Here is a 25,857-nt window from a genome sequence, read left to right as displayed (position 1 = left end):
GCCTTTCTGAGCAGAGACTTGTGGCATTTAGTGCAAAGCAGAGTCACAGTATGGTGTGATTTCCATGCAAATGCAGTATCACTCCTCCACAATTACACTTAATTGTGTTCTTAAAACTGCTCCTTTAGATTAATGGCTTAATGTCTTCCTGGTTTAGGACACATCTTTATTTCTATTTGGCACGCACAGAACATGTAAAAGACAGAAAATTACAATTGTCCCTCTTCAGAAAGGTTTATGGCTCCCTGCAGAGGTTTATTCTCCAAGAGGACTATTCAGTGCACCAAGACAGGGTCTGCAGTGCTGGAGTTGTCTGCCTCTCACCACTGTTGGAGGCACAGCACCCCTCCTGTGTGTGGAGAGTCCCTCTCATCCTCCTGTTACTGCAGCCAAGTGAAGGGTCTAGGGAATACCCCAAGACACACGAGGGTAAATATGAATTGGGTCCTCTCAAAGAGAAAACAAATAATATTCTGACTTTGGAAATATAAAGAGAAAAAAATGTGTGCAAAGTCATGAACACTAAGGAAGGACCAGCTACGTGGGATGTGGAATATGTTAGCCCTATTGGTCACTTTCCAGTGTCAGTAAGGACACTTGATTCACCAGCCTGTCTGTCATATCGTTGGCTGAGCTCCAGTTTGTGCTGATTATTTACTGACAAACAGGTCAATGACTTCTGCAGTTTAAAATCAGGTAAAACTGGTTTTCTGGTTGACCAGTGATGGATAGTCACCCATTTGTAATATCCCTCATATCTGGCTCCTCTTCATTCTTTAAACTCCCGGTTTCTTCCCATCTCTCTGACAGAAAGATGCACTGCAAAACAGTGACATTAAAAAAATGTAGCTCTTTCAATCATTCTCTGCTTGTTATTTTGTTTGTAAGACTTTTTTTCTTACAAGGTTTCTTCTTCCAATTAAAGAGAATTTCTCATACTTACATCTGCATCAGACTACCAGCTTGACCTCAGCTTTTGAAAAGTAAATCAGACATAACTGTGTTGTTTCACTGATGAAATGATGATACCTTCCCTAAATACACTTTTGCAGAATGAGATACTTCCTTTCCCCGAGTAGAAGGTACTCCATGTGGAGAAGGGCCATTTGAAACAATGTAATTTTGCTCATTACTCCCCACCTCAGGCAGTGTGTTTCTCTTGTCAACACAATCTTAAATTCAAGTGTGTTGATGCAACTAAACTTTATTTTTTCTTCATTAAATTAAATATAGATATTAGACTGGATTTGTTTGCATCCAGATTTACCAGTGAGACTCTTACAGTGCCACCCTTGCAAGACCCTTCTCAGTAAATTGTGATTCCCACATATTCAAAGCCATGGCAAGCTATCCTTTAAAAGGCCATTAGTGTGAGTACCAAGGGAAAATATACTCCCAGGCTGTAGATGGCTTGATATGATTTCCTTGATTGTATCTTTTTATTTATGAGGCATAATTTATGACTGCTGAAAAGCAAACTAAAATGAGTGATGACTAACTACAGCCAAAGTAATAAATCAGAAGCCAAGAAAGAAGTCGTGATTTTGATCGAATCTATTGAATTAGCTGTTGCCCTTAGCCATTACAGGTATTGGAAAGACCTTTTAATATCTGCTTATCTCTCTCATGGGAACTTGGTAACTATCTCATTATATACCCATAGGAAACAAATTATTTAATTTTCTATCTTTTAGAGTTAAACCTTTTTACATCTCTCATTAATTACTGGCATTATGCTATGTTATATGGAATGAGCTTCCTTTAAAATTTGGTAATTTTTTTAAGTCCCAAAATTTTGCCTGTTCTCTTTCCCTTCTCCAGAATGGGTTTAGTAATTTTATTATTAGCATTTGAACAATGGAGTTTAATAGCAATGTTAAGAGGCTCTAATTAACACAGTACTAGAAGTCTGGACCTGAAATCTATCCCATTATATGTTTACGACCTCCATAAGGAGACTAACAATGGTGAAGAGGGAAAAGTATGGGGCAATCTGAAAAGGGGCAATCAGGAAGCACACATTTGTTTACTATTTTCTTGTACACCTGCTCATGAATGGATGTGATACTTTTTTCCCTTGCCTTTGCTCTGTCCGCCATAAACTGCACCTCCCTTTTAAACTTTCTGCTTTGCTAATACCTGCCTGACACTGAAGTGCCCAGATGTGAATACATTATCCTAATGCTGAATGCTGGATTTTGGTAGAGAAGCTTCATGCTCTGAGCTCTGCTGACATCACATAAGTAACTCCAAATTAGCCAGCCAGTACAACAATCAGTTCACAAAGACTTGTGAAGGATGCTGCAATTGATGGTGAGAAGGAGGTTCTTTGGTTTTCTTTAATTTCAACCAGCCAGGATTATGGTCTCTTCAATTGTCTTGAAGGTTGCTGTTTGAACATTACCAAAAATTGGGGGCTGTGTTTCTGACTTTGCTGATGTCAGATCCTATATGACCCTAAAATATCTTACTATCTTGGAAAATAACTACACTGTGAAAACTGCATTTATCTAAGTGTAGGATTAGAATTGAACAAATCTAAGTCAAGAAATCCAAAGCAAAGTCTCAAAGTAGTGCTGGGTCTTTGAGGTTTCAACAAACAGCTTTAGAAAGAGAGGAGTGGTACAAACCACTTGTCTCTCATGGCATGTGCCAAGCAGTACCAGCACTGAATCCTTTTTTGAATGACCAGCAGTCACAGGTGTGTGGAGCCTTTGCTTACCATAAGAGCAGAGATCCAAGTTGTACCTGACTCTTACACATAGAAGTAGAGTTACATGCACATGTAAAAGGGCTGGCTTGGTCTGACCTTTTGGCTCCCCACAGCCTACAGCCCTCCATAACTCCCTACAGCTCTGAGCAGTGCTCAAAGCCAAGGAGAGGTAGTGACTTACTAATGAAACTTTTTCTAAGGCAAAAGGCTGTTTTCTGAGTGCTTGAAGGAACTTGATATAAGCTACTGACACTTTCAGAGCTGCAATCTTGTCCCTTACAGAGACACCTGTGAAGGACCGCAGACTAAGCGCAGTGCAAAGGGGCAAAGGCACAGTGCCTGTTGGACGTGGAGGGAGCCAGAGCCACTGCTGGTTGGTAATCAGCTCTTTGGCTTGCTCTCCTGCAAGCAGGAAGGGTGAAAAGCAACTGGCCTCTGAGCTATGCAGAGGATCCCAGCTCCTCCTTACCTGGAAAGCCAGGAGCAGCTCAGGACTGCTGCCTTAATTGAGGCGAGCTGCCCCAAACACTCTTCTATCTGGTGAGATCTCTCCAGTTAGGGAGAGTTTCACATTCTCCATAGGCTGAGGGTCCCCTTTGCAGGAGTTTGAGTCCAAAACAAAGCTTTCTTGCTACGGATTTGGGGTTTCAAAAGTGTTGCAGCAGATGAATCAGGGTGGTTCAGAGATGGAAGTCATCTCATGGGCTTCTTCCGCTGTCAGCATCTATGTAACATGATTATTCTGTATCTATGCCCAAGGTGATTTTTGTGCCCTTGTTTCTGCCCTTATGGCAGAAGTTGTTAGCTCTGCTAAGCCTGAACAGTGTTGACTCTTCTCAGATCTTCCTATCCTGCTTCTATTAAGTTTTGCCCCTTCTTGCTATGCTGATGAACCTTGAGGTTGTCCTCTGATCATTTTGAGTGACTGATCACAGGTTTCTTCCAGGAGCAGAGATCTGTGAAGGCTGAATTTAGGATGGAAAAAACCAAGCTTAGTTACCTGTAACTGGAATTCTTTAGTCCTCTGAATAGAGGCTCTCCAGAGAGTTTTCTCCCCTCTCTTCTCTCTCTGGCTCCACTTCAAAGTGCAGTCTGAGCCAGGGGCCAGCAGATTGATAAAACAATAATTAGTAACTCTTGATAGCTGATTTCAGAGCCCTCTCCTGGTTTTTTTGGGCAAGTGCTGCCATTAAGAACACATCTTTTGGCAGGGTGCTGAGCCATGCACCATGATGTCAGACTTAATGCTTTTTGAGGTAGAATATTCAGAAAGTCAAGATATAAGAAACTTTTCTTGGCTTTCTGCTCTTTCTGTTTTGTCCTTTAATACATCCCTCAGATATGATTGCTTCTTGTTTGCTCCATGTTCCCATGTACTCTTTCATAATTGTAAGAAGGTAATACTGCTGCCTACTGGGCTCTTTATATTTCTATATGAATGTGATTAAATATTTTTGGTGCTTATTATACCACAATTTATAAAGATTTTTTGTGACCTAAAAAAGCTTTTTACAAAAACCTAAATAATGAATTTTCAGTTTAACTAGGCTATCCAGGCAACAGCTTCCATCCATGACTGTTTAGTGGTGACTTTTTGAGAAGCCATGACCTCTGATTTTAACGACACTGTGCATTGTGGTTTCTGTTGCCATGCTGCCCCATGTTTTCCAGCAAAGAAGTGGCTTAACACCAGCATTTCCATCAACAGTCAGTTCTGTGGATTTACTGCGCTGGCTTTCCAAACTCTGACCAGGATTTACTTGGACAGCGATTCTCACAGGGAAATATTTTTATAGCCATCCATCGTTTTACAGATGGTTGAGCAGAAGCAAAGGGAGTTAAGGGACTCCAGCTTAGGTCAGTGTAAATCTGGAATTCAGATCCTCAGAAGTCCTGTTTATCTATCACAGCTGTCTCAGAAGCTGGCATTACAGACTGACAGACACCAAGGGGGTTTCTGCTGGACACATGTCTTGGCAGGGCTGAGTAGCTGGTGTTGTGTCTAGAAGGCATGCTCTGGGCATGTCAGGCCCACACAAATATGGCCATGACCTCGGCCTTTTTTCCCAGAGATCGGGCATGTGGCAGCACAGTGTGGACATCAACTCCCCCTTTATAGGGAAGTGCTGGGCTGGGAAATCATGTCTCCTACTTGTTCCGGCTCTGCCCAGTCAACCTTGATTTCATTGTGTTCATGCAAAATGAAACTGCATCAAAGGGATGACTGGGAGCATCCCAAAAACAGAGATGGGTCATCCAGTTGTGGATTCCCACTCCAGAGGGCAGCAGGCTGAGCGCCTCTGTTGGAGCATGAGCTTGAACCTCAGTTACCTGACTCTTGAAGGAGTCCTTTAACCACTTAGCTGTAGTATGGAAGGGGATGAGCATAGTGTCACAGAATCACAGAATCTCTTGAGCTGGAGACAAGGATCATTGAGTCCAACTCCTGGCCCTGCACAGGACACCCCAAAAGTCACACCATGTGCCTGAGTGTTGTCCAAATCCTCCTTGAGCTGTCTCAGGCTTGGTGCTGTGACCACTTTCCTGTGGAGCCTGTTCCAGCGCCCAACCACCCTCTGGGTGAAAAACCTTTTCCTGATATCCAACCTAAAGCTCCCCTGACAATGCTTTGTTCCCTTGGGTCATGTCACTGGTCACCAGAGAGCAGAGATTGGTGCCTGCCCCTTCACTGCCCCTCTTGGGGAAGCTGCAGGCTATGGTGAGGTGTCCCCTCAGTCTCTTCCAGTCTGCACTGGATTGGGATTGTTCTTACAAGATTATTAGAACCCCAGGCCACACTAAGGACCTCAGACCTGGCAATGGGGTGACAATAAACTGCAATGTGTGAGGATAGGACTATCAGCTCAGGACAGGTACTCAAGTACAAGAGGCCTTGTCACATTGTTTTCACCTAAGGAAGGAGATGAAAATGCATCAGGAGCCAGGTAAGGAGTATCTGCATGTCACTGTCACCCCCCTGCTCACACAGGCAGGACATCCCTTCCTCAGCTGGGCTCCCAACTCATAACCATGGTGTCTGACACAGGCCACTACAATGGTGAGGAGGGAAGGCAGTAGTGCTTTTCCAACAACATTGTTGCTTTTCTGGTTTCAGCCTATTCCCAGGCTCAAATGAATCAGAGACTCATATGCACATCATGCTCCCATTATTCTGAGCAGAGTTTTCAGGGCAGGATGTGTCTTCATTTCTATTAAAAAAATTCAAAGCTGCTGGCATCCAGTAATGTAGTTCTGAATGCAGCTGTGGAAGCGGAAGTTGGCACTGGGACAGGTGATGGCCTCCCCACTGTCATTCTTCTTTCTCTCTGTTTTTCCCAGGTGTGACTGGGCTATTCTGACAGTAGAAACACTCAGGAATTCCAAGCCTTCTGGTTTGCTCCTTGTCCTAGGGTGACTTTATGATGCTTGTATTAAAAACATTTTATTACTTCCTCCGAAATGCACATTGGTCCTGATCAAAATATAAGACCAAATGAGATAATGGGGAACAGAGTGTACCAGGGTCAGAAGGACTCATCTCTGCTATAAATATCCCAGTTCTGTGGCACAAGAGGACCACACACTGCTTGGGACAGGGAAGAAATCCTCACTCCGTTCTGTGACAGTGTCCTTTTCTGGCTCCTAGTCCTTTTCCAGTAACAGGAACAAGCTCCCTGGGGAAATGATCAGAGCACCAAGCCTGAAAGATTTCAAGAAGCATTTGGACAACACTCTTGGGTATATGGTGTGGTTCTTGGGAATGGTCCTGGGAAAGGCCAGGAGCTGAACTCGATCCTTGTAGCTCTCTTCCAGCTGAGCTTATTCTGTGATTCTGTGAATTAAGACTTCTTCCTGAAAGACGAGGTGTAGGCACCTACAATAGGTGACAGTTTAATGAAGGGAGGTGTTTCTATCTAACCCTCAGTGAAGTGTTTGCTTCCCAAATGAGTTGCATTCCTCTTTCCTCCAAAATTCCTTGGCAATCCCGTTCTGAAGCCGATTTCCTGTGCTACACAGGAAGGCTTTGTTCCTAACTCTTCACCTTCACTTCAGCTGTGGGCAGCTTGCTCAGCAGGTCAGGTCCGGCACTGTTACACTCAGTGCTCATTAAGGCCACAGCCTGAATGTAACTGGAGCATTTGAGCCCAGGTAAGCACTGAGCCAGTGCCAGGGCCACACTCAGAGCTGCTCTTTCCATATGTGTTTTATTCTTTCCACAAAGAAATATGACCCTTGATATGAATGACTGTGGGTAAATGTTTCTGGCAGCTGGAACTGAACTGAGATACAGGGTTTGACCTACGGCAGTAAAGTGAACAGTGACTTTATGAATAGTTCACAACAGAGATGGTATTACTGATGCCACTGAAATGAAAGTGCTTTGGCTGAGCTTTTTATTGTAGGGCATCATCTGTACTTAGGATGGTTCTGTACTTTACTGATGGAATCAGGCAGGATCTTTGGGTTTGTAATTGGCAGAACCACAGCCTCCACTTCAGTAGTTTTTATCCATTTTCCTTTGCCAGGGTCCTTGTGAAGTGTCCCGTTTTCTTGGAAATTATTACCAAGCTGAAAGGATTCAGGGTCAATTTTGAAGACCTTTTACTTCTAAACCTTCTGGTTTTTATCAAGACATACTCCCACCATTCCCTTCCCCAGAACCAGTGCCCAAAGTAGATCCCATAAGAATGTGTTTTACTGTAGTTAGAACTGCTCGACATGAAAGCTTACTAAGGAATACTTATACTAAAAATCGCTCAGACAGTCCTCTTGTATTGCCATTTAGATCTATCATTCTGATTGATCACTATGTGGTTGGCTAATATTGAGTCTAATTTAACCCTATACGCTCATGCATCCATCTATTCTGTCTATTGTACCTGACATTCTACAAATTACTTACTCATGCAAATGATGACCTAAGGCAACCTTTTATGATATTCGTGTTTAATTATACAAATGCTTTTTGATAAATAAGATTATACATCCTTCCATATGTTTATTCAGTCCTTGATGAAAGCAAAATTTAATTTTCATGCAGATTTGTTGGAGAGTGTGTTTAACAAGTGCTGAGTTTTATGTAGTCTGCAGATCACTCTGGTTTTGGGTAGCTGACAGAATCAGTAGGCATAGTTCATAGAGACATGTGGGTTTTAATCAGGCCTAATTCAAGCTGCTAATTTTTGAAATCTTGGAACTGAAGTCATTGCCTTTGTGCTCATGCAATAAAGCAAATGTTGTTGTGAAAATAAATGAGAGATGCTGAATTAACTATACACTTCAGTGGGCTTTATTTATATTAGAAGTTACTGAAAATGTTGCCAAATAACTGATACGTTGATATTTTTAAGAGAGGGATGTTCCTGAAAAACTCATGGGTTCTAAAGAGTAACTAGAGTTTGGCTTGTGTGATTCAGTCATGGTGAATGCAACCTTTAAGTGTCACCCAAGGCCAGGCTAAATTCACTGGGGTGGTCTGCATACAGGAAGAAAGTGTGCAGAAGGATGAAATTGCCAGGACCAGATATCAGTATTTTTGTTCAGATGTCTTTGAAAACATTGTCCTTGTTGATTGCAGATCCTCAAGGAGTCCTCTTGGCGTGGTATGACACAGACAGTGGTAGGAATTTCTAGGAGAAGGGAATACAGGTAACCTAACCTTTATAAGTAAGAGCTGTGTTAATTAACCAATACAGCCTTGCCCCTGATGAGTAACAGCTATATTCAGTAAGGATGAGTGAGATAAAAGAGGGGGCTAACTGGTAAGGAGGGGGAATATCATGGAAGAGGAACCTTGAGAAGCATGAAGTAGAGAGCCATGCAGCAGGATCTGGGGGAGGGAGAATCACTGCTGCAAGGTCAGCCTGGGTCTGCAGTTAAAGCCTGTTGTTGGAACCTGCAGCCATAGTCTAGCTGGGTAAAAGCCTGCAGTCAGAGTCTGCAAACTAATCCATGCAGTCATAGTTTAGCAGGAAATAACCACCAGTCAGAAGCTGCAAAGGAAACGCACAGTAGGAGCTTGCTGCAGCCAGAGTCAGTGAATAAACTGGAGTTAAGATTACTGAGCTGTGAACAGGGATAAACCAGGACCCTTTTTATGCTGTGTTGAACAAGAAGTCTGTGCCTTGGATCATTTTTACTCTCTAAAAAGAGGGCTGCTGCAACAGGGATTCAGAGTTTGGGGATCATGTATGAAGAAGACACTAGAGCACACACTGCCTGAGACATGACTTTTTCTTGTTTTCCCTAAGTGTGCAGTGGGAAATATTCCACTCTTCAGTCAGAAAGTCACTGATCAACACATGTGCTGAGTGGCCATCAAGGGATATTTTCCAGGGGTGCCATTGCATCGTCTTTTACCCAGTGTCAGTAATTCCTGTGGCTAAAGCAGAAGGTTTCTAGGTTCTTTGCTAATAGTTTCTTTGGTTTTGTGCCGAAGGTGTGGTCAGTAAACTCCGTGGGCCGGACACCAAGCAGCTGGTCCCACTGCCAGACAGGCCCTGCCCCTCCCGAGGGCCTGGGAGCTCCCCTCTTCAACACAGTGGCGTCCACTGTGGCTGTGGTGAGCATCAGCCCCCCTCTTAAGCCTAACGGGGTGGTCAGTATCTACAGGCTGTTTTCTAATGATACCAAAGGCACTGATGTGGTGGTGAGTATTGTCAATACTTTCTCTGTACTTCCATTTCCACTTGTATTTTCTACCTTTAATAATTTTGTTTTTGTAAGCTGCTGCTGTTGGTCACAGACTGCCTTCCTCTCCTGGCTGCCACTGTTAGCTGCTCTGCAATGCACTGTCCTGTCTGTGAGCTTAAGCTGTCTACTGATTTCACATTACTCATTTATTCCTTCTAGTGCACTTGGCTGTGTCTGTGTCTGATTCAGCCAGTTCATCCCATTGGTGCCTGCATGGCCTTCCATTTCCATTCCCTCACACCTGCCATGCTGCTGGCTTGGCTCTGGCTCTGGCATCAAGAAGTACCAAGTGCTTCCCTTTGCTTGCTTGACTCTCCTTATTTTTTGCTGAACTCTGCTAAATCACATGCTGCCAAATGAGAGCAGATGTTGCCCCCTTGTTGGTGTTTTCTACATGTTTTTATTTCTTTGGCTTCAAAAAATCTCTACCAACAAATGACTACAACAAAAAGGTGAAGTGGCAGTTCCTGTGAGCAGTTTCAGAACAGGGCACTGATTCTTTTGCCAGAACTGCCAGGTCTCCCTTGCTGAGCTTAGGAAAGCTTCCTAACAGGCTCACCCAGCACGTCTGTGTGAATGCAGAGGAGCATCATGTTGGCTCTTGACTCAGATGTACCAACCAGAGAGCACATTCTCTTGTCTGGGAGTGACCTGACCCACCAGACACATTGGTGTCACGCTGCCCAGCACTGTTTCCTGCATCCACATTGAAGAAGCTTGTGAGATACGCATGATTATCTGCTAGCACATTTATCATGGAGTTGTTTTCCACATTAATTTCTTTTCTGCTTCAGTACCACTTATCCCAGAGTCTTTCTTTAATGGCTTTCAAGTTCTCTGTTGCTGAGAATGACATTTGTAGTTGACAAACAGTGGTCACAGCTTAATTAAAAATGTCTTGAGGCCAAGACTGATGGCATGGTCTCTTCCTTTGAAGAGTGTCCTTTGACTTTATAATGGGAGAAGAATGGAGAGTTCCCATTACACAACAGCTGCATTATTGTCGGACTTAAAGGACATGCAGCATCTTCTGCTAATCTTCTTATGAGGTTAATTCACCTCTATAACTCTTATTTAGTACTTGTGGTGCTTGAATCTGTGATAAGTTTTCTCCTAATTTTTACAGCTGTCAGAAGGGACTGCCACCCAGCAGACAATACATGGGCTAAAACCTTTCACCACATACTCCATTGGGGTGGAGGCCTGCACCTGTTTCAACTGCTGCAGCAAAGGCCCCATGGCTGAGTTCACCACGCAGCCAGCTCCACCCTCGGAGCAGCCTCCGCCTCAGATCCGCACCGTGACCTCCAGGAACGCCTCTTTCCAGTGGAGTGCCCCTCAGTCACCCAACGGCATTGTCACCAGGTAGGAGCTGCCACCCAGCTGAACCTGCACACCTTGGCTGAAGGTAGTGCCAGAACAATCTGAGCTGGAATTGCATGGCTGAGAGCACTGAAAAGTTGTGGTAGTTGTCTTCCTCCCTTCCTTCACCACCAGGTGATATTCCCTGTGGCCTGAACGCCTTCTGGGAAATTTTTACATACAGTGATTTCTTTTCTCCTGAGCAGGATAATGGGGAGCATGAAGGTTGAAAGGATGAGCTGTTGTGAGTAGAGGTGATTGTCTGATAGCTGTGGTTGTGTAGCCAAATAGTTGTGAGTTCAACTGGCAGTGATGAAAGATCTGCAATCTGGAGTTACTTATGTAAAAAAATCCTGACTTGCAGAGGTTAGGTAACAGTCATCAACAGTGAGTGTTACTTACCACCACAATTGCCCAGTTATGTGACAGGACCAAAATCTCCAAGAGAAAATCTGGGATCAGGTCTATTTTCTTCTCCAATAGCTAGATAGCCAGCAATTAGGATGAAATGTGGTGCCGGCTTTTATGTTATTTAAGGCCCTTCATTAAAATCTCAACTTTGTTCTCAGCTACGAGCTCCATGTGTACATGGCTTGTCCTCTGAACCTACAGCCAGCAGTGAAGGCTTGCAGTCCTGGCCCGACTGAGGTGAAGTACACAGGGAAAGGACAGAGTGCCAACGTGTCCAACCTGGAGCCTTACACAACTTACAACCTGCGAGTTGTGTCCTACAACTCTGTTGGCAGTAGTGCCTCTGAATGGATTGGATTCACTACGGAAAAGGAGCGTGAGTATGAAAAATGGTTCACTGACCAGTGATGCCTGTTTCTGAGGCCTGGAGCTGCACAGAACCAAATTAATTCCCCAATTCTGGGAGAGAAGATGTCCCCAGAAACCTCTTCTTCCATGTCTCTGGTCACTGTGTCTTTGCTGCACATTCATTGAAATTTTACTCTGGGGATTAACTGCTCATTCCTTCAAAAATATTTCTTTGCTCATCATCTGACATCTCATCCTCTATCTTGGGAGCTTGGAAACCTTTTATTATACTGGAAATGGGCAGCAAAGCTGCAGAACAAAAAATGTTCAAGTATTACCAGAAGGCCAATATGTAGTAATAAATATACTGCCATAAATAATCCCTTGGAAAAGTGGAGATCTTGAAAGAGACCTGGTGATTGTTCTTCAAAACAATCTTCTTGTCCTAATTCATTCCACACTTCTGCTAAACTCATAAAAGTTTTCCTTGGATGTCATCTGAATGACTGGATGTTTGCTAACACTGAACAAAGAATTTGTTGCTGTCCAACCACTGCAGGCAGTGCTTTAAGGCCATGTGATGATATCCATGGAAATTAAACATGCAGGACCTGTGCCTACAGGCAGAATAGATTTTGCCATCAAAACTGAATTTGTAGTAGTCTAACATCAGCTTTTATTAAAAAGATCTATAATGCTGTAGTCACAGTCATTCCATAACAGATGAGATGGGCATTTCATCTCAGTCTGTTAGGTCAGGGCAAAGGGGATGTTCACTTTTTATCTCACGTCAGGATTTCACAATCACCTTTCTAAAAATCCCTTTTGCATCATTTGGTAGTTCTGCCAAGTAATTACTCAAAATCTGTAATTTGATACATCCTTAGCTGAAAATTTAGATGGAACAGGCCAAGATTTTTTTTAATGTTGCCACTAAAAAACCCTCACACCAAAAACAAAAGAAAAGAAAAACTACAAAATGCCAACCGACCAACCAAAACAAACAAACAAACAAACAAAGATCCCTTCTATCCAAAGCTATGTTTTATTAAATTGCAAGTAAAAATGCTAGAACATTATTATGAACTTTAAAATGGAGAAAACTCATAAGGAACTGGTGAGACACATAGAACAAAAGGATTTGAAAGCAATTTTTAATCTCCCATCCACTAGGTCCAAAGTCCTCTTCTTTCAGTCTTGCTTTTCTTGCCTTGCTGACCTCTTCACTCCAGGTTTCCAGAGTCCCTCTGACTGCCTCCTTCCTTGAGTCCCTCTGACTGCTTCCTCTTGCCTTGAAGGCTTGCTTTAGTGACAATGGGCAATTAGCAGCAAAGTGCAGCTGGACAAGCAGTTTTCTCATGAACAAACCATCAAATACAGGGCAGATGGCTTAATGGCAACACCACAAGAAAGGACCACCTCAAACTTAAATGAAGTTTTTTGTCAGCAAGCTGTTGAGCGCAACTGATGAACTCCTCCCTGAAGTGAGTTCTGGATTTCTTTTGTGTCTGCCTGCCATCTGTTCTCACTTTTCTGAAACCCCATGTTTTTATGTATGTGCATGTGTTAAAGATGATCTCGGCAATTTCTTGGCGCTTGCAAAAGAATCCTCTCCATAGCAGTTCCCACAGCCCAGCCTGCTGCAGTCAGGCTTGCACAACCTCCTGTGTCTCCCTGTCCTCTGCCTTAAGCTAGAACTTAATTTATAGAGTTTTAGTGTCAGTACCCCATACACAAAAGCAAAGGGAGGGAGTTCAATATTTGTTTTCAGGATATATCTGCTTTCTCATTGCAGAGGCTGGGATGCCAGAGCAGCTTTTTCTTTTCTCCTTGAATCTTCCCTAATCATACACATGGATATGAGAGAGAGAGAGGGAGTGCATGTGGCAAAGAGCTCGTATCATGAAGAGTCTCTTTGTCTTTGCTGTATAACTCAGTCACCAAATCACTTCTAGCCTATTGGCTGGAAATGAGCTCTATTTCCTTGTTCTGCAGCACCTCGGTACATGGCTCCATTCTCCGTGGTCAGCAACTTATCCACCATCCACATCGACTGGAGCCGCACCTTCGTGCTGAACGGGCGCCTGAAGGAGTACGCGCTGACCGAGAGTGGGCAGCGTATCTACAGCGGCTTCGACACCGAGCTCTACCTGCCCAGGACATCTGACAAAAGTCAGTTTCCTGCAGCTCCCTCTCTGGGAGTCTGTCGAGCTAAATTTAATAATAGTATTTATGCTGAACTTTAAAAAAAAAAATTATCCATTGCAATCTCAAGCTAGGACCGAAGGAGTGTACAGGCACGCCAAAATGTATCTAAACATATTCTTAGAAAGAAATCCATGACCTAAGCTTCCTCTTGAATGTTTTACTTGACTGCATGAGACTATTTTGATTCTCAGTGAGGGTCAAGCTTTCCCAAATCCTGAAGCTGTGTTGCAATTCCATCCTTCAGGGCTACAGTCAGGGAAATGTATAGAAATCTTCAGTTTCAGGAAAGACTGGAGCTTGAATTTTCATTTGAATCAAGTCAGTAGCTCTTGGAAACAGCCATGTTTTGAAATACAGTTTTATTTTAGAAATTTGCAGTCTTTAAAATAAAAGGAAACTATCTAGGGGTGGGGGGAAGGAAAAGAAAAAGCAGAAAGAAAAGTTTTCTGGTTTTATGACATTGGGATTTTGTCAAAGAATTTTGTAATTTATTTTAGTCTTCCTGGTTACTACAATGGTGCTAATAGTTTATTTTATTTGTTCTTATTCAAATGTTCTTAATATGTTTGTTTTATCCATGATGAAGTATGAAGGATTTAGGGCAAAGTGATTAAAAAATTTAAAGTTGCCAGTTACATTGGAAGAGAAAGGATCGAGTTATGAAAGAGGAACATAATTTGTAGCAACATCATAGGGATTATTGCTTATGATCTGCCATGGCCCATAGTTTAGAATTTCAGTTTTAATGATTAAAGAGTTGTAAAGCTCTGATATGGGACTCAGGTGGGTTATGAAAGGTTATGTGCTATTCCTGCCATGTCTTTTTAGACCTGGCTGTTTGGTGGTAAATATAGTGAAAAAGTAGCAACTAAATAATTTTTATTTCTGCTGCTGATAATATTTTCTAATCTTTTTGCTCAGCCTTTTTGTTTCAAGTGACTTGCATCACCGATGAAGGGAGTGCCATGACACCAGTCATCAAATACAACGCTGGAGAGGGAGTTGGTAAATACATGAAGAAATTACCTAGCACCTTTCATTTGATGTGTTTGTGCTTGAAATCTGGTATTAGTGCATGCCAGGTAGGATGGCATCTTAGTGCAGTATCAGGGGCTTCCTTAGTGCCTGTGTACAAGGTACTTTCTTTGCCATGTATGGATTTCTGTTCTTTATATCACAGGATCATTGAGTCCTTTAGGTTGGAAAGAACCTTTAAGATCATTGTGTCCAACCGTCGTAGAATCATAAAATGGTTGGGTTGGAAGGGTTTAAAGATCATCTACTTTGAAACCTCTGCCATGCAGGAGAACTTCCACTAGACCAGGTTGCTCAAAGCCCCATTCTACCTGGCCTTGAATACTTCTAGGGGTGGAACAATTTTCATGATTAGCTTCAGATCTTCTCCTCAGATATCGAATATTTTTTCTTTTATTTTTACCTAAGTATATTGCTCCAAAATGTGCTTTTCTTTCTGCTAAGTTTCTTGTTTGAACTGCTCTAACTGAATTAATTAACTGGTTTAATTAATTTTTTTCTGCATGTAACATCTTTTTCAGCTTTTAAAAATAGATCTGCCTTATATTTGCAGTTAGTCTTTACTCTGCATTTCCCTTATATCCCTTTTCATGCTTTCACTCCATTATCCTGCAGCATTTCAGGCAAAGCTGCCTTAAAGGCATTACAAAATGTTTCCAGTTGCTCTATATCCACCACCTTCCATACTCTGCCCCTTTGTTCTTTTGATTGCTGCTTTTACCCAGAGTCTGTTGAAAACTTGAATGGCACCCTGGGCAACTTACAGGGGAGGCTTGCAAGGAAAGGTTTTGAAAATTCCTTGGCCAAGAGTTTAGTTATACGTGTAGGATTGCAAATAACCAGGAAATACTGAGATTTCTTATACTTTTGTTGTGTATGAGCAAAGCCAGTCAAGTGACTGTTTTGTTTTCTAGTAAGTGGGGGAAACTTGTACTTGCTTGCTTTTTCACCTTGCTTGCTTTTATATTAATGTATTAAAGCCTTCCTCCCTCTCTTTTATTAACTGCACAGGCCTGCAACTGCACAGTTGTTCTGGAGAGAATGTCCTCTGTCTGTACCACTCTGAAATTACCCTAGTAATTTCCACTCTTCAAGGTTACTTGGAGAACCCCTTTTTCCTCACATTCCACCACCACCACCTCCTTTCGGACGAGCTGCTGATGCAGTGGTGATTTCCAGCCTAAGCAGCAATGCCAGAGCTTTAAGCAGGGTCTCTTGGGGGTAGTAAGTTTTTTATTGCAGCCCGCTAGCATATTGAACCATTATGCCACCTTGAACATAAGTGCAAATAAGCACATGATGACAAAATTACTTAAATTTCTGCCTAATTTATTAGCGAGGAAAGGGATGGCATATTGTTAAATGCTTCTTGAAATAACTGTCCCTTTCTCCCCTAATCCCTCTTTTTACAGGTCTGATCTTGACAACACCTGGAGAGAAGGACAAAGCAGAGTCTAAACGTGCAAAATTCTACAACGAGTTGTGGTTTGCAGTGCTGATGGTAGTTCTAGGTTTGATCCTCTTGGCTATTCTTCTCTCCTTAATTCTTCAGAGGAAGGTCCACAAGCAACCCTATGCACGAGACAGGCCTCCTTTAGTTCCACTCCAGAAAAGAACATCACCAATGAGTGTGTATTCATCAGGTGAAACCCATCCGGTACGTTTGGAAAAATGCAACCAATGTATATCCAAGACACCTGCCCCATCAAACACACACAGACTTTTTCTTCCTCCTTCCAAAATTTTGTTGCACACTTGGTTAACCAAATGGAGGCTGTTTTGTGTAGGGAAAGGATGTCTGGTCCCATATGGGCCATATCTGTGTGGGCACACAGACCAAGGTTACAAGTGCTTAGTCCAAACAGAGCCCTGGGACACCTGGTCTGCAGGTCCTGAACTGCCCAAGACAAACTTTGGATCTGCAGTCACAGAAAATGCAAAGCCATTGCTGTCACCTCTTGTTAGCTGACATTTACAATAGAGCTGAGAAGTCTTTGGCATGCTGTGAGAAGGTAGATGATAAAATATGCTTTTCAGAGGAACCTTTCATGTACTCCCAGCTGCCTGCTGTGGATGGATAACCAGGATCAATCTGACAGTCTTTGTCAGGTATCCAGGAGATAGGCCTGCAAAGAACAAGACTTAGGGAGAGGTTTTATTTCTTGCCAGTATCCATCTACCACCCAGCTGGACTGCTCTAGGACAAGCTGCTTGCCAGGAAGGTTTGGAGTAGAGATGAGAGTAATCAGGGAAAAAGCTAGGGAACTGCACAAAATGCATGTGTGCATTTGTGCACATAGACCCACAATGGTCCATCAGAGCAGTGGGAGGAGGGGTGCTGGGAAGTGGTTAAGAGGAAGGTTTTTTATCATAAGAAATTATAACTCTGAAAAAGAATGTATAAAAATCTTGTTCTATCATGTAGTAGTGCTATCCTACCCCTTGAAAAAACAAAACAAAAGGAATATGGCAGTTGTTTTGGGATTGAGAATGAGAGCAGCCATGCCTTCCATGCTTCTTCCCAGACACAGGCCATGAGATGATTCTTTTTGTCACTTCTCAGCTCCTTTTTCCTGTGAGCGCCATCAAGCAGCATAGTGACTCCTGCATCCTTCACGCATTCTGTTCCTTCTTGTCTCAGTGCCAAGACACTGCATCTGTGCCTCAACCAAGAAGCTCTTGGAAACAATGGGATTTCCAGTGTGCCCCTTCTCCTGGCAAAGGCTAAGAGCATAAGAAACTTTTCTTTTTGGTCTCATGGTTTTGATTCCTTTTCCTCTACAGTCTGTCATCTTGTGTTATTCTTCTTGACTTTAAAATGTCTTTGCTGTTGGCATGCCTGCACAAATCCTTTTCATGTTCCTGCCCTGTCTTTTACTTTTTTTTTTTTTGTTGTTGTTGGGGTTTTTTTGTTTTGTTTTGTTTTTGTTTTTGTTGTTCTGTTTTGTTTTGTTTCTTCTTCCAGCAGCTCATGGACTTAATAGAAAGGAAGATTCTTTAGTGCAGCAGTTGAAGGACTGATCTGAGAAGTTAGGACAGAGCTACCATGGAATAGCAAAATTGCTTGCTTTGCAATTGTTAGTGAAGCAATGCTGGCTGATCACACAGTACTTGACCACTTAAAAATTAAATAGTGCCTGGTCTTTGCCACTTCCCCTACTCCCCCATGTCCTACTACACTGCTCTCCCTCATGGAGCTACAGCTAATTCACACCCTCTCTCAGGTACACCTACACTGCACCTTGCCCTGCCCTAATGCTTTTCCTCCCTGTCTTTAATCTCAGTTTGAAACTATTGCTGATACATCTGATTCATCAAGCAGCGTCACCCTCAAAAGATACACGATGCATTTTGAGGTAGAGTCCTCAGCTTGCAGAGTGACCAAACGTGTGGTGTGTCAGATGACTCAAGCATGCACAAAGGCACCTGACACTGCATGTTTCTCCTGGTGGCTGGATGATTTTTTCCCCCGATCATGAAAAGGTCTGCAAACATTCTTTTGCTGTGCAAGTCTGGACTATCATTGTGGTAATCAAAAATCGTTGGACTTCTGCTTGTTGGTACTTAAAAAAAGAAAAAAAAAAAAAGGGAAGAAGAAAATTAGGGAAAGTCCTGGTTTAATGTTGTTGGGGTTTTTTGTTTGTTTTTAGTGATATGATTGTTCTACAGTGGGGAAAGGTCTGGGTTTTTTTTCTTCTGTTTATTACTGTGCATGATTTTGAAGCATGGTTTTCTCTCTTCTCTTCCACTCCTGCTTTGTTTTTGTTCAGCTACATTATTTAAAACCATGCCCTTTATTTTTTTTTTTTTTTTTTTTATTTACCACTTTGTGTCTACTTCACAGGGACTAGCAGATACAAAAATCCCAGGGGCTGGTTCTCCCACGAGCAACCGCAGTTTCCGTATGGCGGCTGGGGGGCGGCGGCCGAGCCAGGGCCAGCTGAGCCGCACGTATTCCCCCGCCTCCCTCCATCGCAGTGTCAGCCAGCTGCTCAACCTCTATGACAAGAAGACTTTTGATGACTCACCTTGGGATGCCATCATTCACAACCATCGCACTGCTGGCCGTGGCTTGGTAAGGCTCCTGCTCCTCTGGGGTGCTGCTGTGCGCCACCAGAGAGAGATTTGTCTGTTCTGTTGGAATCATGATAGAAGTCTAAATGTCATAACTTCCTGGAGATACACCCAAAAGGCCTAGAAGGACATGGTCATAGGTTAGATCCTCAAAATCCTTCAAGTCTACTGTTCTCTTTTGGAGTTGCAGGTGGTCACATGATGGAGGAAGTAGGACTGACACCAAAAAAGACTTCAAGCATCAGCATCTTATTGCTTTCCAGTACAGCCTTTCATACCCTTTATCTTACATGCATTCCACCTGTGCACCCTAGCTACCCTTCTCTAATTGGTCAGGTACACCTCAGCATTCCATGTTTCTTTATCTTCAATATTGGTCACCTGTCCTACACAGTTGTAGCCTGTTAGGGATGAGGCTTGGCCACCCCAATCCCAATCACCACAGCTCTGTGCCTTCAATTCCTGTTTCTTTTTCTTTTAAATAAATGCCATGTTTACTATCCTTCTACAGGGCCCTTGCAGAAGAAATAGCAAACATGGTACAAATATATTTTTATGTAGGTTTCACTAGCTCTGAAATGCATCTGTATACTGGCACATTCATTCCCCAAACCTACTTTACATTTCATCAAAATTCATTACATCAAAATCCTTATACCTACATTTATAGAATATTGACAATATAAATAGCAACATACATGAATAAGCCAAAGGCTGCATGTTTAGATATTAACAAAATCAACAGCTATATAATTGTATCAATAGTTATACAACTTTAACAACATCAATAACTATACAGCTCCATAAAGTAAGATACAAGGATGAGATAGAATCTCTATGTTCCCATCATCCACACGTCTTTGCTTAGTCCAAGAAGTCAGGTGAGCCATAGCCAGGTTTGTTGCTTTGAAGGCCATTATGCAAGACAGGTTGAATACAATGAGCAGGCACACACAAAACTCCAGGATCTGTCGAGATGCAGGCATATCTATGTCCCCAGGTAGCAAGATCCCATGGCCCTCCCAGGATGGTGTTTGCAAATAAGGAACCCAGACTGGAGCAGGGCCAAGAGTCGTGTCACTTGGTAACAAAAGTGAATTAGAATAACAGGCATTGTAGGTGAGGGAGGAATAGTAAGATGATTCAATGTAAACACAGCTTTCTAAACTCCTTGCCTGTGGGGTTTCACTTACCATTCCCCCTGTTTTGTTTTTGAAGAAAGGCTTTAAGTGTAGAATGAAAATGTCTTATGCTGGCCCAGTTAAAGAATGCAAAATACTAGTAACATGTTGAACAGCCCAAGATTGTAAGAATTGTTGGGTGTGCTGAACCACATAACCAGGTCTGTTCTTGGCATTGACAATATATGGTACACCTAATGATGCAAAAGCACTACATCAATGCAAGAACACTTTTTTTTTTTTTTTTTTGCCTTCTCTCCTGTATGTACAGAAGCTCAATGGGCCTCACTCAGAATAAGTGTCCACAGAAACACAAGCGAGTGGTAACTGTTTTTCTGTGCTGATAGAAATACCTATTGTAAATAATGCAAAGGATTGTGCCGACTGTCACGCCATTGGGCTGTGAGGCCCACAGGATGGTCCAGAAATAGTAATATATATATATATATATATATACTATATGGTGGTAACTGCCCTCCAAGCTTTTTCCTTTTATGCTCTTACTTCTACTTGCCTCAATCTAGCAAGTGCTTCTGGTGCCAAGCTCCCACAAGCCAACAAGGAAGGACTACCTTTTAATTAATCAAAAAGTGGTGACAACAGCACATTTGTCCTGATACTCCCAACAATTGTACCTAATAAGTTTTGCAAGTCATTCAATCTTTGTATAGCATGTTGAACAGTCAGCGTCTAAGGTTTAACTATTAAATATTGTCAACATGCTATACCTCAAGTCACAAGTATCCCATTTATTATTATTCAAAAGAAAATTATTTCCTTACTCACCCCAGTAATAATGTAGGAGGGAGCAAGTCAAGAGAAAGAAAAGCTCTCTCACTTGCTACTCTTGGAGGCAACCCTGTTTGATTCAGACCATGTCCAACAGTCTTTCCCTTTTGTGCTTTTCCTTGTCTATGATGGAAGCAAACACCAGATCCTGCCCTGCCCCAGGTTCTTGAATACATTTAACACTGTCAGTACCCAGAGACTTCACATCATGCAGACCTTTAATTGCTCCCCTTCCTTTCTGCACACAAAGGCATCTGCAATGTTTATCTCTAGCACATCTTAGTGGGGAGCAGATTAGGTTGTAAAATAGAGCAGGATTACAAAGAAAATCACTGGATGCCTTGACATAACCTTTTCCAAGTAACTTTATTGTGCCACACTCCATTCTGTCTTAGCACATATTTATTAACTTGCAATATAGGTCACACTTGGAGTTTTGAAGAAGACACAAGTGACCTATAACAGCTTCCTCAATGAGATAATTCTCTGCAAGATCTATCACTCCATTCCTTTTCCTTTTTCTAATTCCAAGTTATCCTTTCTTAAACACACAGAAAACATTTATGGAACAAACTCACATCACTCTGAACACAGCCTTAATACTAAGTAAATTATAGCATGTTATATAAACCTTTATCTGCAGTAGATGATACTCTTTATCCTCAATGATGAACAAAATAAACTTCTGTTCTTTAATCTCCATAGCATGTCAGGAAAACTCCTATTTATCCATTGCTTTGATCTACACCTTTTTTTGCTTTAGAATAGAACCCAGATCAGGTGTCTGTTGTTTCTCTGGAATATATTATCTCCCAATACAACCATAAGTTTTTAGGCACTATCAAACTGAATGTAATCTGTTCATCTTTGAAAACAATTTTCTCAAGTGTGTAGGAACATGTGAAATAGACTTTAAACTTACAGCCTGCCTTATTACAGGTAAACTTTCAGGTTATCCCTGCAGAGCTGCTGCCATCTGCAAATTATCATTTCTCTTCCAGCAATACTTTAGACCAACTTAGCCTGCATGTCTTGTGAACAAAGTGAAGTTGTTTAACAAAAGCTATTCTTCTGAAAAAAGCTAAGTTGCTTTACAAAAGCTATTCATGTCAAGATTCATAGCGCCTGAAAAAGCAGTGAAAAAGGTTACCACCTAAATTCTCTCGCTCCCACGGCCCAGCGGTGGTCCCAGGAGCCAGCACTGTGCGGGGAGCACAGGGCTCGCTCCTCCGCACCTGCCGGGAGCAGCGGGCAGTGGCACGGGCAAGGTGCAGCTGGCACCAGCTTACATGTTAATGAAAAAAAGCACTTTGTGTCTCTGCTCCACGACCACCTCCTTTGTACCAAATAAGCACACTGCGCAGCTTCGCTCCATCCCTTTCATACCAAACAAAGTTTGTAGCCTCGCTCTGTACCAAGTAATCGAAGTGCGTAGCTTTACTCTGTTTCTTGCGCAGCAAACACAGAAAGTGTGCAGCGCCCATCTCCTCTATAGCAAATAAGCAAAGTGCGTAGCGTTACTCTGTTTCTTTAGTACCAGATAAGCATAGCATTCGCTTCCCAAATCCAGCACCCTTCTTCTGCAAAATTGGTGACAAAAAATTAGTAACAAAATGTGCAAAACGAATTTTCCTTCTCCTAATGTTTGAGTCCTCATTATTATGTTTGCCACTTGCTTACCTCTTCTGCGCCAACTAAGCAAGGCACATAGTGCCCACTCTTCACCCTTAATACCTTTCCTTTGTAATATCCGCAGCAAGACATCCAATATGGACTCTTCCTCTGCCAATATCTGAGCCCCCATTCCTAAGTTCCCAGCCGCCCACCTGGGGGTGGTGCATGTTTGAAAGTCGTCCAGACTGTCAGGACGTCAGTCCTGCCTGCTCAATTCTTCAGGCTCCTGCCTGGCTCAGTTCTACAGACTCTTTTTCCACCTGGCTCAGTTCAGCAGGGCTCCCCTGTCTTACCACTCTTAGGTCCACAGTCTTCTGCCCAAATCACCTCAGGATCACGTTGCGGTCACCAGATGACCAGTAGGCCACAACTATGTGCCTGCAATCACACACTGCTCTTACAGGATGCAAGGCATCTATGTGCATCTCTTTATTGTTTCCATTGAACTACTAACTCCATGGTTTACCACGGAAATGCGCCTTGAAGAATTCCCTTCTATTCTGTGGGTTTTTCTTTCCATGCAATTCAGCAAATGTGCATGCCTTTAGTGGGATGTCTTGGCATCCTTCACTCATTTAGAGCCAGATGCAGGAGCTTGTGTTCTAGTGATTCCTGTTCTGTTAGCTGGGGCTCAGTTGTCAATGAGATCTGGTCTCTGTCCTCTGCTCAGTCACAATGCAGAGATTATGTGAATGCTCAGTTCTCCTGGTATGTGTGACAAATGAATTCAAACTCTGCCCACACGGGATTAGAATAAGGTTGGGGGGGCAGGCAAAGTATTTCTCTTTTAATATAGGACTAGATAGTGTCTTCAACAGGGATCTGAACATACAGATGCAAGATATGATTTTCAAGCCATGGACAATGATGACCTCTCTTCCTCGTCACCAGGAAACAGGTCTTCAACTTCCAACCTTCCCTGACCAAATGCATGAGATGGGCTTCAGGGGTCAGTGAGACACAAGTTAGCTTCTTGAAAAAGATGAAAATTAAGGTTCCTAAAAAGGACTGAGAATGGGGGTGAAGGGCCTGTGAGGTAGTAACAAAATTAGATGGTTAATGAGTGCAAGTTAGTAAGTGGATCTCATCCAAAATGCAAATGAACTGGAGGATAGTCTGGCACAAAAATCCAAATAGCTTCCTCAGATTTTCACCTTCAGTACATCAGACAGCTGGAAGGGCTGGAACATAACAGGCTTACCCCAGTATAGGGGTGTTGGTTCCATCACTGTCAAACCCACTTAGACCCCTAAGAGCAGGACCAAGGAAGCCTACAAGACTAAAGTAAGAAGGTAGTGATAACTCAAGGCAAAACCCCTATAGGTACAGCTGTTACAGTGTTACAACACTCTGCAGCTCATGGACTTCCCAATTCAGTGGTGTCATGAGTCAGCCTTGCCATTTTCTCAGCACTATCAAATCCTTGTGATTTAATTCCTTGGCGACTAACAACTCATCCAGGATACACCTTTCTGTGATCTAATTTGCCCAAAGAACAGCTTCCTGCTGCAGAGAGGAAGCCCTTTCTCTAGCCACTTATCTTAGGCTGACACCATGACTTAGTTTAGGTTGCAAACCGCCCATATGCATGTTGGAATCAGTTTAAAATACTCCATGAGTTTCAGGAGAGACAGGAGCCAGAAAACAAAAATTTTCCATTTCCTTTTGGAGGCAGACAACCCTGATGGCATGAGCTCAGCTGCTTTATGAAATCAGCAGCTCTTCTGTCCATCCTCTGTCCATTGCTTTACCTAGTCCTGAACCCAAGTCTCTGCTCCTGTGTTGCTCAGCTACCCTCTTGCAAGCTAACCTCCTGCAATGCTTTTGAGTCAATTTTCTCTTTATTACACACAGTAACTTAGGAAGGGTAGTTTCAAAGTTCAGTTCACCCCTTTGTCCAGCTTGCAAATCAATATGGTGAATGGCTGTAGTGGCGCAGGACACAAATCTGCAGTAACACTGCTAGTGCCCTCTTTATGCTGTGGAAACAGTTCATTTCTCTCCTGCTTTCAACTTTCTCCAGCCTAATGCAGGAGTGGAAGTGGAAGCTGAGACACTCCTTTGGAAGCCTGAAGAAAAAAACTTTACCTAAATCATGTGTGATGTGGTTGTTACACAAAACAAAAATGTAAACGTGTATTTTTTTCTCTTCATGGCTCCAAGTTCCCAGTACACTGTAACAAACAGTATTCTTGACCATTTGTTGGATATACAGAGTAATTGAAAGAATTTACTGTATTTTTTTTCCATTTACTGCTCATTGTGAAAATCTAATTGTCTTGGATTCAGGTGCTTGAATGCTCTAAGTTCTTATCTCATCCTGGGAGGAAAGGGAAGACATTAGAAATGCACTTATTTATCTATTTAAGAACCATTTTTAGTGGGTAGGAGGAAAGAGAAATGAAGGAATCACCTTTAGTCTGGTACAGCTTTGGCTGACATATATCTTTTTTCCCTTCCTTACAGTATGTAGATGAAGAAGATCTTGTCAATGTCATCAAAGGCTTCAGCACCGTCACCAAAGAGCACACCACATTCACTGACACCCACCTCTGAAGAACAAAACCAGCTTGTCTAGAAAATGGAAGTGGGTAACTTGCCAAAAGCAGCCTGCATGGCCTTTGCAGGCAGGGATAGGGCTGCTGTTTCCCCACCCCATGCCCTGGAGTTAATAGATAAAACTGTTTTTTGAGGAGAGGATGGGGAGAAGGCAGTAAGTTGGCCTTTTTTTCACCACCCCTTTCACTGTATAGTAAAAACCGTCTGCTAGCACTGACACCTCAGAAAGGTAAGAGAATAGTTTGAAAATCCCTCAGTCATACAGTAGTACAAGACTGTGAAGGTAGAGGCTCTCATCTTTGTCTCTCATCCAGCTTTCCCAGCTGAGGAGGGTTGTAGGGGCGAGGGAGGGGGGGAACATATTTGGTAAGGAAAAGTCTTTTACATGTCCAAAAACTAGCATGTGGCTAAAAGGGGCCTGCATGGGAGGATGTTTTCTCCTGGCCTAACAGAGCTCCACCACAAAACTGTGTTCATGCACAAGTGAATAAACAGCACTGAAGGTTCTTACAAAGTTGTTCTGGCCTTTGTGTTCTCTCACTTCCTCTTCCCCAACCTCTTGGTTCAAGTTAAAAAACCCAACCAAACAGGGCATTAATAAATGCTGAACTCCAAGCAAGCTTTTTCACTTGCTGTCACATCCTTCCTTTCTGCTTATGTATTACTAATCCACAGGCAATAAAACTTGTTCACCATACACAGTAAACTAGGTGCAAGCAGCAAGCAGCCAGTGTGACACAGGTATGAAATACCATGTCAAGGCACTTGTAACTGAGAATTATTACACCGTGACAGTAAATCTACTCCCAT

At 42.6% G+C, this 25,857-nt stretch overlaps 1 protein-coding gene across 1 annotated transcript in view; it reads left to right on the top strand.

Annotated features, from left to right (window-relative positions):
- USH2A (usherin) overlaps window positions 1–25,739 on the top strand; it is a 377,078-nt gene extending 351,339 nt beyond the window's left edge. Inside the window, exons 65-72 of the mRNA XM_066316187.1 lie at window positions 9,153–9,362; window positions 10,533–10,771; window positions 11,338–11,555; window positions 13,523–13,699; window positions 14,657–14,740; window positions 16,183–16,427; window positions 18,615–18,845; window positions 24,955–25,739. Coding sequence (XP_066172284.1) covers window positions 9,153–9,362; window positions 10,533–10,771; window positions 11,338–11,555; window positions 13,523–13,699; window positions 14,657–14,740; window positions 16,183–16,427; window positions 18,615–18,845; window positions 24,955–25,044 — 1,494 coding nt within the window. The 3' untranslated portion in view covers window positions 25,045–25,739. The remainder of the gene's footprint in view (window positions 1–9,152; window positions 9,363–10,532; window positions 10,772–11,337; window positions 11,556–13,522; window positions 13,700–14,656; window positions 14,741–16,182; window positions 16,428–18,614; window positions 18,846–24,954) is intronic.
- Window positions 25,740–25,857: the final 118 nt, after the last annotated feature.

Source organism: Sylvia atricapilla, chromosome 3, assembly GCF_009819655.1.
Source record: "Sylvia atricapilla isolate bSylAtr1 chromosome 3, bSylAtr1.pri, whole genome shotgun sequence".
In the NCBI taxonomy this organism is placed as follows: Eukaryota; Metazoa; Chordata; class Aves; order Passeriformes; family Sylviidae; genus Sylvia; species Sylvia atricapilla.
The sequence above is the reverse complement of the archived record's forward strand: the minus strand, read 5'-3'. Positions and strand labels throughout refer to the sequence as shown.